Here is a 14667-nt window from a genome sequence, read left to right on the forward strand (position 1 = left end):
TCGTCCCGTGTCTGTCTGGACCGCTGGTGCTTGCACTAACGTTTGTCTCTGCAGGTAAGTAGCCAAGTGCATCGGGACCATCCTGGAGGTGCGACCAGTGAGCTCTCGTCTAAGTTCATCCCCACCATCTGTGAAGAATGGTGCTCACTAAGTTTCCGTCCTCTGGGTTTGACCCCAAGTCAAACCGGTGCACTTGGTACAGTGGTATTACCTGCCACTGGTCCCTTACTTGCTGGTCCAGTTTCCTGCCATGTCTTATCTCTGTGAATAAAATATTTGTTTTGGTCTTTGCAATGTTGTCTTATTGCTTGTCTTGTGTTGTTTACCTGAGATGTTCTAGGGGTCGGTAAGACATAAAGTATATATTTTATCCAGGTCTTCATCCGTCCTGTCTTGATTCTTCTCCTTGGAGGTCCAGTGGCCATGTTTCCCATCCTGGCATCTAAGGAATACATGGAAATCATAGTACAAAACATTATAAACATTTTATTATGGAAAGAAGCAAACTGTACCAGTGTCATCAAGCAAATCTATACAGACTAAATCATCACTTAGGGATAGGTTTGGCATCTAAGAATTAGACAAAGAATCTTACTTGAAGCCCCTTTGCCACACCAACATTACACTTACCAGAGATGTTTGTGAGTCCGCTGTTCTGTGTTCCTCCTATGTATCTGCCTGGCAATGGATGTTCTATTCCTCCTGGCATGGATGGAGAATGGTGTTACACAGAGAGCAGGGTGCAGGGGTGATCCATGTACCTGTGATGGTGAAGTCTACATCATCCCTCCTGCATTGGCGTATAGCCCAGCTGTGATGGACTTTCCTCTCTCTCTTCCATGCGCAATGGTCAGGGTCTTGTGCCATGATCTAGAATTATACATCATATAAATTATTATAATCACCACTAACTTTTAATCACAATTTACAGCTTTTATGTAACTAACCAGATCACAGGTTTCCCGTTCCACCCAAGCTCTGAATCCCATCCGGATAAGCATCTGATTGCGTAGATGATGAAGCTGCTTCTTCTGGATCATCCACATCAATCCGAGGGCCCAGGGGTAGATCTCACGTCTAAAGAACTCTTCCTCTTCAAACTGGTTGGCCAAAAATCTGGAAGTACGAATACGTACTGATATCACTTGTGGTAATATTACAAAAATTATAATTTATTGTGTTTTTATCAAATATTAAATATATTAAAACATATTGGTACAGGATAAAAGAAACTCACAGACTTGGGAAGAAGTAAGTCCTGTATTCCTCAGTACGCAGGTTTGCTCTTCTAAAGTACGTGAGGACCATGGCCAGGAGATACTGTTGTGGAATCATATATCTAGTATCAAATGTATACTTGCTTGTATTATATCTAACAGTTTGCTTAACAAACAAGATGGCCCCTGAAGTAGCAGCCAGCTCCCTTAATAATCCCTTACTAAACACTTTATGATATTGAAATTGCTGACATAGTGCTGACATTGCTAAAGTATGGAGTGATAATGTGATACCTTGTCATGGGACTTAGTAATGTGACAATTAGATCATCAAATTAGCCGAGTCATAAAGTTCCTCTTTTTTGCTATAAAATATCATGTAATCTCAATAAACGCGGCATCTTGCATTGACTGACTTCTCTGTGACAGTCTGTGTGTGATCTCTTTCAAGGCGTACGTATGCCAATCATTTTATATCATTCGGAGCAATACATCAACAATACATCACTGACTATTGGAGTCAGATCCAGAACCATATCAGTTGGCGCCCAACGTGGGGCCTGAGGATTGGACCTCCTGCTGGCGTACCCCCAGAGACTGGACCCAGAGAGACAAGCCAACGGACACCGGGACCGCGGCCCGTAATAAGAGGTGAGAAAATATATTCATCTTACCTATTCTGTGTCCCTTGGCTTAGTCTATCCATATTTGTTCTAGGGAGGGGTGCACCGACAGTGAGGCATCCTCAGGGGCATGAAAGTAAGAACCCCATTGTATTGATAAGCTTGATGTATTGTGTTTTATTATTTTTTGTGTATGGTTGGTTTCTCTGGTCTCTGGGAGAAAGGAGAGGCATAGACTGACAGAACAATAGAAGTCTCCTAAAGTGCCTACATTGAGGGGTAACCCTGGTGTGTAACCCCAAGAAATAGTAGAAGGGAAGGAGACGGCTTGCTGATAACCCAGTGGTGTGTTAATCTCAAGCTCAAGGTGTTTGTTTGTCAGTGTCTGTGCTAATCCAACTATCAGAGACAGACAGTAAGTGAAGGCTCCAGAACGTGTTGAAGGCTCCAGAACGTGTTGAAGGCTCCAGAACGTGTTGTTTTGAAAAAAAATGGGTAACCGAAATAGTGTCCCGAAGGGCTATTGTTCACCTGAACAGTACGTGGCGGACCGGAGAGGAAAAGGTTATGTCAAAGGATTAAGCAAGTTAGAAAAGAATTATGGTATTGCAAAAGGAGGTGTGTTGTGTTCTGCTGTGTGGCAGACATTGTTGACTGAGAAAAGAGGCAAATTGAATGATGATAAGTTGATAGATACAGTCAGGGTATGGCTGGACTGTAGCAAAGAGTTTGAACAGACAAAAGGAGAAGCAATGTTTGATGAAAAATCAGGACTCCATTACTATCGGCCTGGCCCAGTCTTAGTACAGGAACAGCCACCGCCCTATAACAGTGGCGCAGCTGAAAGAAAAAGGGGAAGTTGGACTTGTACACATTGTGGTCAGCAGAACCCTGCCCCCCGTGATACGTGCTTAGCCTGTGGTGCTCCACGCCCACATAATCATGCTCTTTTAGCCCCCCAGCACGTCTCACCAGTCCCAGCAGTGACGCCATCTTGTCCTCAGCCAACGCCCAAGGCTGGACTTGTAATCTCCCCAAACCCTGCTCTTTCTGTCATGCCACAAGTCACTACTATATACCCACTTGTAAATCCTGACGGCACCTACATGCTACCCAGTCAGCCCATAGCTCCAGCTCATATAATGGTAGGAGGAAGTGGTGCTGTAGATCAGGAAGATGAGGATGGGGAGAAACAAAAGGAAGATGCAGGGGAAGACTCACAGCAGACAGTGGACTATGCACCAGGTGCTGCAGCACAAACCCCGGGATATCGCAGCCCCCCACCGCACCTTGGACAATTTTCTGATATTACCCTAAGTAGTCAGCAGGGTGCAGCAAGAGCAATGAATGAGTCTTTTCAAAACCAAATTACAGAGCTGCAAAGAGAGATCCATAACATAGGACAAGGAAATCTTGAAGCCTTAAGGGAAATATACTTGAACACTCGCCCAGTCGGGCCACCTAGGTATGTGTCCTTTACCCCCCAGCAGTTGTTCACCATAGTGAACCTCATGCCTGACCCAGATACACACCCTATGCCCTTTTATAGAAAATTGGCACAAGTTTATCAAACCTACGGGTGTACTTGGTCAGACTTGCAAAGTATTGTACAAAATAAAACTGGTGAATTTTCTTCACTTATAATGGATCACATACGCCAACCAGAACTCCCTGGAGCAAATTATGACACTCGTGATTCAGAATCTGGCCGTGATTTCATTCAGCAATTATATAAGTGGGCGAAAGACAGACTAGCAGAGCAGTCCACGACCCTGCAAGACATGGTGCAGGATAAAGCAGAGTCAGTAGAAAAGTTTGTACAAAGAGTTAAACAAAACTATAAAGATATGGGATTCAGTCCAAATGAACCTGTGCACTTAAGACTCCTAGCACGGTCATTTGTAGATGGCCTTAGGCCAGATCTGAACAAAGCTCTTGTAACCTGTCGCCCAGAATGGAAATCATTAACATTGGAAATCTTAGAACAAGTTGCAAAAGGGCTGGAGAGTAGTACAAAGAAATCCCGCATATCAGTCATGGCAGTCATGACGGGAGAAGAAAGAGAGGAAAGACCCCCGCCCCGTGTCTGTTATGGGTGCGGCAAACCAGGGCACATTAAGAGAAACTGTCGCTCCAAACATCTGTGGCCAGCAGATCAGAGCCAAAGAGGAACTCCTCCTCCATGGCCAGCTCCATCCCACTAGGACGTTGGCAAACCAGTGTTGCTGGGAGGGGACACCCCGTGTATGGCAGTCTCTGCCCCTCCTGCAGGCCCCGCCCCTCGAATCACCCTCGATGTGGCAGGGAAGGAACTCTCATTCCTTGTAGACACTGGTGCAGCCCGCAGTGTGTTATGTGAGACCGCCATACTCCCTTCCTGGCTCACAGATATGCATTTACCCTGCTCTGGTTTAGAAGGGGTCACCCAGCACAACCCTGTTACTAAGCCTCTCTTGATTACTCCCTCTACTAAATCCCAAAGCCAATCTCCACAGTTACATCTGCCCACTGGAGTAATGTCACAATTTGTTGTAAGCCAGACATGTCCTTATAACCTATTAGGCTCAGATTTTCTTCAGAAAATACGTGCCAACATCCAGTTCAAGGAAAATGGTACAGTTGTTTTAGGTACGGCATTGAGTCCTGAAGAAACCTGCCTCCTAATGGCATTAAAATCCCAGTCACTTGAATCACATGAACAAGGGGATTCGCTGCAAAGCATTTTGCACCTCATCCCTGATACCCTTTGGACCAAAGGTCCCCAAGACATTGGGCGTCTCAAAGTCCCACCAGTCACTGTAACCTTGAAGAATCCTAACTTACTGCCTTATAAAGCACAATACCCTCTCTCCATTTCCCAGAGAGATGCTATCACCCTCCAGATACAGGCTCTTCTTGCAAATGGAGCTATTAAAATTACCACCTCACCATGTAACACTCCCTTATACCCAATTAAAAAGAAGAGTGTGAAGGGACAGCCTCCTGTATATCGCATGGTACAAGACCTCAGAGCAGTTAATGAGGCTACGGTCTTTGAAACCCCCATTGTACCAAATCCCCACACTTTGCTGGCTAGCATTCCTCCTGTGGCTGCTATCTTTACTGTCATTGATCTAGCAAATGCCTTTTTCTCTGTCCCATTACATGAAGACTCCCAATTTCTCTTTGCTTTTACACATGATGGAAAACAATACACCTGGACGGTGTTGCCTCAAGGAGCTCATAATAGTCCTTCCTGCTTTAGCAAAGCAATGGCATCCATCTTACAACCATGGCAAGCAGATCACCCAGAGGTGGAACTCTTACAATATGTGGATGATTTACTCCTCTGTGCTGACTCACACCCCGTCTGCCTGAACTCATCTGCCTCACTTCTTGCTTACCTGGCGGATGCTGGGTGCAGAGTCTCACGTTCTAAATTACAGTTGTGTCTTCCAAAAGTTGTTTTCCTAGGTCACTGCATCTCACAAGGCAGTAAGCATCTTACGGATGCCAGAAAGAAAGCAGTCTCAGACATCCCACTGCCAGATACCCCTCACCAACTGCAAACCTTTCTGGGACTCATTTCATACTGTAGACCATGGATCCCTGATGCATCCGTTCTGATGCAGCCACTATTTGATTGCATACCCCGTATTGCTACTGTCCCTTTCCAAATGACTGCAGAAGCCATAAAAGCATTCCAATCCCTCAAACAAATCATTGTCACTGCCCCAGCTCTTGGCATCCCTAACTATCAGCTTCCCTTTCGCCTTTATGTCATGGAACGTCAGGGTCATGCCACTGGAGTTCTCACCCAGAGCCATGGGGGTCGTAGTAGACCTCTAGGCTACTTCTCAAAACGTCTAGACCCTGTAGCCAGAGCCACCCCCTCCTGTGTCAGGGCCGTTCATGCTGCTAGTTCTCTCCTGAACGCTACAGCTGACATCGTCCTGGGACACCCACTCACCATCATGGCTCCCCATGACATCTCAGCTATCCTGCAACAAACACAACCTAAACACCTCACTGCACAACGCCACCTCAGGCTCCAGTGTAGCCTGCTTCTGCCAGATAATGTCACCATCCAGAGATGCCACATCCTCAATCCTGCTGCACTCCTTCCTCTCCCAAGGGGGGAGTGTACTGCAGATGGAGATTCTGCAGATTTTATTGATCTACGTGCTGAAGAAGATCCTTCAGGAAGAAGAACTATGGGCCTCAACCGACTCTCTTTACAAAGAACAAGAACATGATTGCATTACAATGATGGAAGCTGAAGTAGGAACTCCACCATCAATACAGGATACTCCTTTGCAAAACCCACACTGGACACTCTTTGTAGACGGTTCAAGGTATGCCGATGACAAAGGGAAATTCCATACAGGCATGGCAGTTACTAGTGAGTATGAAGTACTGTGTGCAAGGCAATTGCGCCCAGACCAGTCAGCACAAGAGGCTGAACTCATAGCTCTTACTGAGGCCTGCCTCATAGCAAAAGACTCCACTGCTAACATCTACACAGACTCCAGATATGCTTTTGGAGTAGTTCATGATTTCGGAATAATATGGAAGGCCAGAGATTACATTACAGCAGCAGGAACCCCAATTAAACATGCTTTAGCAGTGGAGGCTTTGATGACTGCAGTACTCCTGCCCACCAAAGTAGCAGTAATCAAAGTAAAGGCACATACCCGTGCTGACACACCAGAAGCCAAAGGAAATGCATTGGCGGACCAAGCAGCCAAACAGGCAGCAATGGAAGAGGAAAGAGCACAGCCAGATAAAATCATGTTAGCACAACCGGATGTCAAGCAACAAGAAATATCATGGGATCTACTGAAACAGATGCAGAAGCAAGCCACCCGCTCAGAAAAGGAAACCTGGCTAAAGGAGTCAGCCCTGGAAGAAGAATCCGGACTTTGGACACAAGGGAAGAAAGTGTGCTTGCCTAGAGCACTCTATCCTGTAATAGCCTCTGTGGCCCATGGGCCCACTCATCAATCTAAGACAATAATGAAAGAGCTCATCGATAAAATATGGGTAGCCCCAGGAATCACTCCTGTACTAGTGAAATATGTCCAGTCATGTTTAATCTGTGCCCAATGCAATCCAGGTAGGACTGAGCCCACGCCCAAAAAATGTCTCCCAAAAGCCTTATACCCCTTCCAGAGGATCCAGATTGATCATATCCAGATGCCAATGTGCCAAGGGTTTCAATACGTGTTAGTAGTGGTAGACATGTTCTCTGGGTGGCCAGAAGCCTACCCCGTCAGGAATCAGACAGCAACAACTACTGCTAAAAAATTGATACAGGAAACTGTCTGTAGGTACGGGGTACCTGAGGTCATTGAGAGTGATCAGGGCCCAGCATTCACTGCTAACCTAACCCAAGAGGTCTGGAAGATGGTAGGGTCACACCTGGCATTCCACACCCCTTACAGACCCCAAAGTAGCGGCAAAGTCGAGAGACTGAATGGGGTATTAAAGTCAAAAATGCTGAAAATGACTAGGGAGACAGGGCTCAATTGGGTTCAGTGTTTACCAATAGCACTCTTTGCAGTCAGACACACTCCCAAACCTCCCCATAAGCTGACTCCACATGAGATATTGTTTGGGTCGGGACCCCGGATGGGGCTGTACTTCCCTCAACAGTTGCAAATGCATTATGAATCTGTTGCAAAGTATGTGATAGCTTTGAGCAAACAGTTGTCTAACATCCATGTGCAAGTCTTTTCTTCCATTCCAGATCCTGACTCCCTAGAAGGCAGCCACACTCTGAAACCAGGAGAGTGGGTAGTGGTCAAGAAACACGTCAGAAGTACCCTAGAACCACGCTTCGAGGGGCCTTACCAAGTACTACTGACCACTCCAACTTCTGTAAAGCTCGAAGGGAGATCCACCTGGATCCACGCCTCTCACTGCAAAAGGATAAGAACCCGCCAGATTCAGAAATAACAAAATGATTTTCTTTTATCTGCTAGCACTGGTGACACTCACCACCAGTGCATACATTCCTCCCCCGGCGGAAATGGATGATGACGGGTGGGACAATAAGTTTGTCAAACATCATCAAGTGTTGTATAAAAGTCTGAAGGAAGGTGATTCTGACACCACCACCTCTTCACTAAAAGATTGTTGGATATGTACACATGGCCCAGTAAATGCTAGAGCTATGCCTTATTTAGCTGTGCCCCTAACCTTCCAAGAGATAAAAGATTTGGCAGGATCAGCTGTTTTCCTTTCTAGCATAAAAGAGGTTAATACCAAAAATGGCAACAGAAAAGCTTCCCTAATAGTAGTAGCATGGGATGGGTCCCCATGGCTAATGATAAACAGAACAGGACCCTCAGCTCAGAATAGCAATATGCCCTGGAATGACTATATGTGGAGCAATGTATCCTGCTTCCCAAATTGGACCCACTGTTACTGCCTACAGGTACAAACCCATGGTATGGTTTTCAGTTCCCATAACAGATCAGGCTGTAATGATTCCAACCCAGACAGTCCAGTACAGTGCATTGGTATATATGCTGAAGCAAGTGGTGATCTGGCCTGCGCCCGGCGCAGTGTAAAGGACTTGACAATAGGGATGACTAGTGAAACCACAGAGGGTCAAGAAAAGGGTCAAAAACTGGCAGAAGGTATCAAACTAGCCCACTTAATCACTCGTTTGTTCAATAGTACAGTGGTTTCGGTCCCAAAAAATATATACCTAGTATGTGGACACAGGGCATATAAATGGCTCCCTTCGGATTTCAAAGGTTTATGTACAATTGCTAGGCTCACACCAGCCACTTTTACACTGCCTCATGGAAAATTAAATGTCAATGCTATCCCCAAACACACCTTATATAAAAGAGCCGCAGATAACATTCCTAGACCAAATGGAAAACCCCATCTTGTGGAAATGAGTGGTGCCAACAAGTTCTTTAGTACTCTATTAATCTATCCTATGCTTACACAAACATATGACAAGCTAGTAATGGCTACCGACTACTTGGATGATCAGATTTGGGAAATTATGAAACTGATGAATACATCTAATGTTGTCCAGAATCAGCTCATCATAGTCACTAATCAACACACTTTAGTATTAGACTACTTGACTGCAAAGGATGGAGGTATGTGTCAGGTAGTAGGTACTGCATGCTGCCATTATATCGATCCACAAGGTAATCTACAAGTAAAAGCTGGTTTGGAAAAGATGAGTGAGATACGTGATGAATGGCTAGAGGCTCACAGTGCAGATAAGTCAACATGGTGGTCTGACACTTTCTCATTCCTTAATCCCAGTAACTGGTTCAAGGGAATTAGTGGATGGACGATGGGAATAATTCAGGGAATATTACAGATAGCCCTAATATTGATGGTAATCTACATATTTATCAAAATTGTTGTTTCCTGCATTAACCGTATCACCAACAGAAAGAAGCCTGCTGAAGAAGCCATACTACTTCTCTATGAACAAATGGCTAGCACCGCAATAGATGTGGATGTCGTCCCTGCATTCCCGACACCCCCGCCTTCTCCAACTCCCGCGGATGAAGCTCCTCCACCCAGGCCTGAAGATCCAAGAGATGATGAGAATTAGGGACAAATGAATCCCAGGGTATTACCAGAAGTCCGCTCAATCGGGAACTTATTCACAAGGGATAAGTTGTCGCCACTGTGGGTGAAGAGGATACGAATGGTATGCCAGGGGATTCGCTAGGTTTAGGGAAAGTCTACAATCAAGTCTACAATCAAGTCTACAAGGGGGGACTGTTGTGGAATCATATATCTAGTATCAAATGTATACTTGCTTGTATTATATCTAACAGTTTGCTTAACAAACAAGATGGCCCCTGAAGTAGCAGCCAGCTCCCTTAATAATCCCTTACTAAACACTTTATGATATTGAAATTGCTGACATAGTGCTGACATTGCTAAAGTATGGAGTGATAATGTGATACCTTGTCATGGGACTTAGTAATGTGACAATTAGATCATCAAATTAGCCGAGTCATAAAGTTCCTCTTTTTTGCTATAAAATATCATGTAATCTCAATAAACGCGGCATCTTGCATTGACTGACTTCTCTGTGACAGTCTGTGTGTGATCTCTTTCAAGGCGTACGTATGCCAATCATTTTATATCATTCGGAGCAATACATCAACAATACATCACTGACTATTGGAGTCAGATCCAGAACCATATCAATACTAGAGGGATGAGAAGCAGAGTTAGAGGCTGGTAGTAGATTTCCTATGTAAATACATTCTATTATACAGTACATATATCAGAGTTCAGTATATTCCCGTTCAAAATCCTACTGTATCATACAAGGGGTTAGAAGCTCATGGTGCAGCATCTGTTAATGACTATTAGGCCCCTTTCAGATGAGCGAGTGTCACACTGTGGACTCGCAGCGCAACTCCCGTCCTGAACTTCCAGCACTGCGGGGGTCACATAGCGGTATATTGATTTATGATGCTATGGATAACACTGACAGCATTATGTCAGTGTTATTTAATACATTCCAGAACCGTAAGAGTTACATTGCATCATAAATCAATATAACTCTATGCGACCCTGGGAGTTCAGGACGGGTGCTGTGCTGCGAGTCCGCAGCGTGACCCTCGCTCTACTGAAAGGGGCTTTATACCACTAGATCATGAAGTGCAGTATATCTCTAGTCTGTCTTCTGAAATCTGGAAGATTTTCTGTCCCTCGGTTTAATAATACCTTGTCCGAGATCTTAAGGCAGCTGTCCCTGGCTAGAAAGTACTGGATGTGCTCGTCTTCTATAATAGAAATGGGATAATATTATTACGTAATTGATACTTTTCTCAAATCACAAGATTACATTCATATACCATAGAGAAACACGCTGTTACACCTCAGTGAGACATCTTATTGCAATAAGCAGTAGAGCAGGGGAGGGACAGGTCCTGCATCCTGACGAAGGATGGGGCACATTTACAGAAGCTATATGGCAGTAGTAAAGCTGAAATCTAATCCAGGCTGTAGACTTCAGTTTGTGGACAGCACAAGATGTGACAGCTTATCCAGGGGCCTGTGCCTCTGAGTAAATTTGCCACCTCTTACTCCCATCGTCCTCCACCTCTTACGTCCCAACGTTAATCTTTAGTAAATGTGTCCCGCTATGTCTGGCTTAATCCTACCAAGGAGTGTGAAGAAAGCAGCCCTTTCTTCTGGCTGCGGGATGTCATCGTCCATCTTCTTCCGCTTCCTGGATTCTTCTGGTGAACTGTGATAGAAGAAATACAGTCCACATTACATTATGAGCCCTCATGCACATGGCTGCATTATGCACTAGTTCTGAGTTTCTAGGAGTTGTGATGTCAGATGTCTGTGGGCCTATGCTGTTCCTTGCTGTGTGTCTAGTTTATACCAGTATGACATACTCACCATGGAGGCAGACCATGGCACTGTTATGGAGGCATGGTGAGGGTGTCTGGTGCTGACCTCTAGCTTCATGACATAATAGTATGGCAGCACTAGAGGGACCTCAGTGCACATAACGTTATACATTTCTATTCACTGAGCTCCCCCTAGTGGTGGCTGCAAGTGAAAGTTTTATCATGTACTATATGAAAGGAAGCAGGAGACAAAGAGATGTAGAGGGCAGATTTATAATATATTCATGCTAGACATTGAGAAATAAAATTTTTCATAGTGAGTGCCATGTGCCAGCTCCACATTTTCTGATGTACAGTTCAGGTGAATCGGGTGAGGCAGAGCACATTTAGTTTTCATTTTCTCTTCTTTTCTGCTGATAAAGGCCGATCCACTTACAGAACCAGTTCGGTTTTCCTTTTCCTTGTGGTTGCTTCTCCTGTTCTTCTTGGGAAGCTTAAAGAGAAGGGGAAAAAATAAATAAATATATATATATTTGGAGTGTGATTTTTGTTCTGATGAATTTCTTATAGAGAATGTCCACCATGCCTAAATGTAACAGTCACACTTAGTCCCAAAGACTTAAAGGGGTATTCCAGGATTATAACATTGATGACCTGTCCTCAGACTAGGCTACCAATATCTGACTATCTGATCAGTAGTGGACCAACAGCCTACAGCCCTACTGATCAGCTGAGTAACATCTCTGGACACATTGATATAAGATAAGACACACAATGTACATGGTGTGGAGATCTGGACTTTTCTATGGCAGAAAACTGACTTCCCCTTGATACATTCCCCAACGTGTCTTCCTATATATCCTGTCTCTCTCTATAGTAAATGATCCATTACAATATATTTCATATTACCACTGAGATAAACAATGGGGGGATTTATGAACAGGTGCACAGTTATAAGGAATTTGGTGCAAGTGCGATATGGTCTATTACAGTATGCCTGGGGTGCGTCTGCCGTGGAGTTGTGACATTTTGGCAACTTTACTGATTGTCACAGAAGATAAATGAGACTGAAAAAGTGATCTAATCTGGAAATTTACACTTATTTCCAGCCCACTGTAGAAAGTGGAGCAGGGCGGTGCAGGAGGCAAAAAGTTGCTAAATTCTGTGCAACAATCAAAAACTTCAATCGCTTGTGTCATTTAATGGCAGTTTCTGGCGTACCAGAATTCATAAATGTCTCCCTATGGGCTTACCTGTAGGTATACTCTACAAATATTCTATACCGTGTAATAATGACCGCACACATATATATCATGGGGTCATTTATCAAACTGGTGCAAAGTAGAACTGGCTTAGTTGCCCATAGCAACCAATCACATTCCAGCTTTCATTTTTCACAGCTCCTTTGGAAAATTAAAAGTGAAATCTGATTGGTTGCTATGGGCAACTAAGCCAGTTCTACTTTACACCAGTTTGATAAATGACCCCCATATGTCTTTAATTTACTAAAAATCATTTTAGACCCAGGATCCACCATATTTATCCATAGACGACCTTTTTGGTCCATATTTAACCAGTCACCCAAGTTTGGTCATATTTATCCATACTTATCATAGATTCTCCATATTAATCAATATCATCACCCCGGTTTCTCCATATTTATACACAATAACCTCAGTCTCTCCATATTTTGGATACTTTATTAATAAAATCCAGTAAATGTTGGTTTCCTTATGATACAGATCCCCGATGGTCAGTTTGTGGGATGACATAAGTCAGCAATGCCATTGATCAGATGACGGTTTTTACCTCTGATGAATCGCTGTTAGTAGATGTTTCCTCAGCGCGCAGATCCCCATCGTGGTCGCTCTCCAAAACGTCTCTCTTCTGACAAGAAGTGATGAGCCTCTTATCTCTAGTGAAGAAATCGCAGACTGGCACCAACTGATGTTTTCTTCCCTTCCTTTGAATTCAAATCCTGCGATTCTATTGGCTGATGCTTGCGGCACACGCCATGATGATTCATGCAGCAGAAAAATTTAAAGGGGCGGTACATTCTAATAATGTTGAACAGTTGTACAAAAAATTGCCATAATAGTCATCCTTATAGCTGTCATCCATACTCCTTCTCATTGGTGAATACTGCCATGTTGTTTTCTTATCTAAAGTACAATATAGCATACATTGATAGAAAGTCCCATAGCCTCTGGCCTCCATTAACCATCTAACATTTGTATGTATATCTCTCCACTGAAATCTATGAGAGTTACTAAAAGTGCTAAACTCGTTTCTGCTACCATTTATCTGTAATGGTCTTTGTTCTGGTATCATTTATCTGTAGCAATGTCTAAATCTTGGTTCTTTTATCATACCCGTGCAGTATGCTTGATCCTGTTACTAAACCTTAAAACTGAGCTCGGCCATTTTGGACCATTTCTCGGCAGTAAGCTTGATTCTTCTTCCATATTTATGTACTCAGCTTCATGCTAGTGCTGTATCTGTAAGGGCTCTTTCACACCTGCGTTCTTGTCTTCCGGCATAAAGTTCCGTTGTCGGGGCTCTATGCCGGAAGAATCCTGATCAGGATTATCCCAATGCATTCTGAATGGAGTGAAATCCATTCAGGATGCATCAGGATGTCTTCAGTTCCGGAACGGAAAGTTTTATGGCCGGAGAAAATACTGCAGCATGCTGCGCTTTTTGCTCCGGCCAAAAATCCTGAAGACTTGCCGCAAGGCCGGATCCGGAATGAATGCCCATTGAAAGGCATTGATCCGGATCCGGCCTTAAGCTAAACGTCGTTTCGGCGCATTGCTGGATCCGACGTTTAGCCTTTTTAGAGTGGTTAACATGGCTGCCAGGACGCTAAAGTCCTGGCAGCCATGGTAAAGTGTAGCGGGGAGCAGGGGAGCAGCATACTTACCGTCCGTTCGGCTCCCGGGGCGCTCCAGAGTGACGTCAGGGCGCCCCAAGCGCATGGATGACATGATCGCATGACACGTCATCCATGCGCATGGGGCGCTCTGACGTCACTCTGGAGCGCCCCGGGAGACGCACGGACTGTAAGTATACCGCTCTCCCGCTCCCCACTACTACTATGGCAACCAGGACTTTAATAGCGTCCTGGCTGCCATAGTAACACTGAAAGCATTTTGAAGACGGATCCGTCTTCAAATGCTTTCAGTACACTTGCATTTTTCCGGATCCGGCGTGTAATTCCGGCAAGTGGAGTACACGCCGGATCTGGACAACGCAAGTGTGAAAGAGGCCTAAGCTGGTTATTTATTGTATTTCTGTTGTCTAAATAGCACCAGCATACAGGTGTGCAGAGCTTGTTTCAAGAACTGAGTCTAAATGGTTTTACACGCTTGGTCCTGTCACCATTACACGGCAGTGATCTTGGTTTATTTGGCCAATTTTTTTTTTATTGAGCTTGGTTCACTTACTGTATCTCTCATGAGCAGTGAGTGTGGGTGTAGAACC

The 14667-nt window shown here is 44.4% G+C and overlaps 1 protein-coding gene across 1 annotated transcript; it reads right to left on the reverse strand.

Moving 5' to 3' along the window:
• Positions 1-399: 399 nt before the first annotated feature.
• Positions 400-13043, reverse strand: LOC122931717 (speedy protein 1-A-like). Its single transcript, XM_044285785.1, has 7 exons — positions 12994-13043; positions 10987-11072; positions 10547-10605; positions 1238-1320; positions 948-1116; positions 631-870; positions 400-442 (listed from the first exon to the last, which is right to left on the reverse strand). The coding sequence occupies exons 1-6, from the start codon at positions 13041-13043 to the stop codon at positions 694-696; spliced, it is 624 nt and encodes a 207-aa protein (XP_044141720.1). The 3' UTR covers positions 400-442; positions 631-693.
• Between the last annotated feature and the right edge of the window lie 1624 nt (positions 13044-14667).

The sequence above is a fragment of the Bufo gargarizans genome, chromosome 3 (genome assembly GCF_014858855.1).
Source record: "Bufo gargarizans isolate SCDJY-AF-19 chromosome 3, ASM1485885v1, whole genome shotgun sequence".
Classification (NCBI taxonomy): Eukaryota; Metazoa; Chordata; class Amphibia; order Anura; family Bufonidae; genus Bufo; species Bufo gargarizans.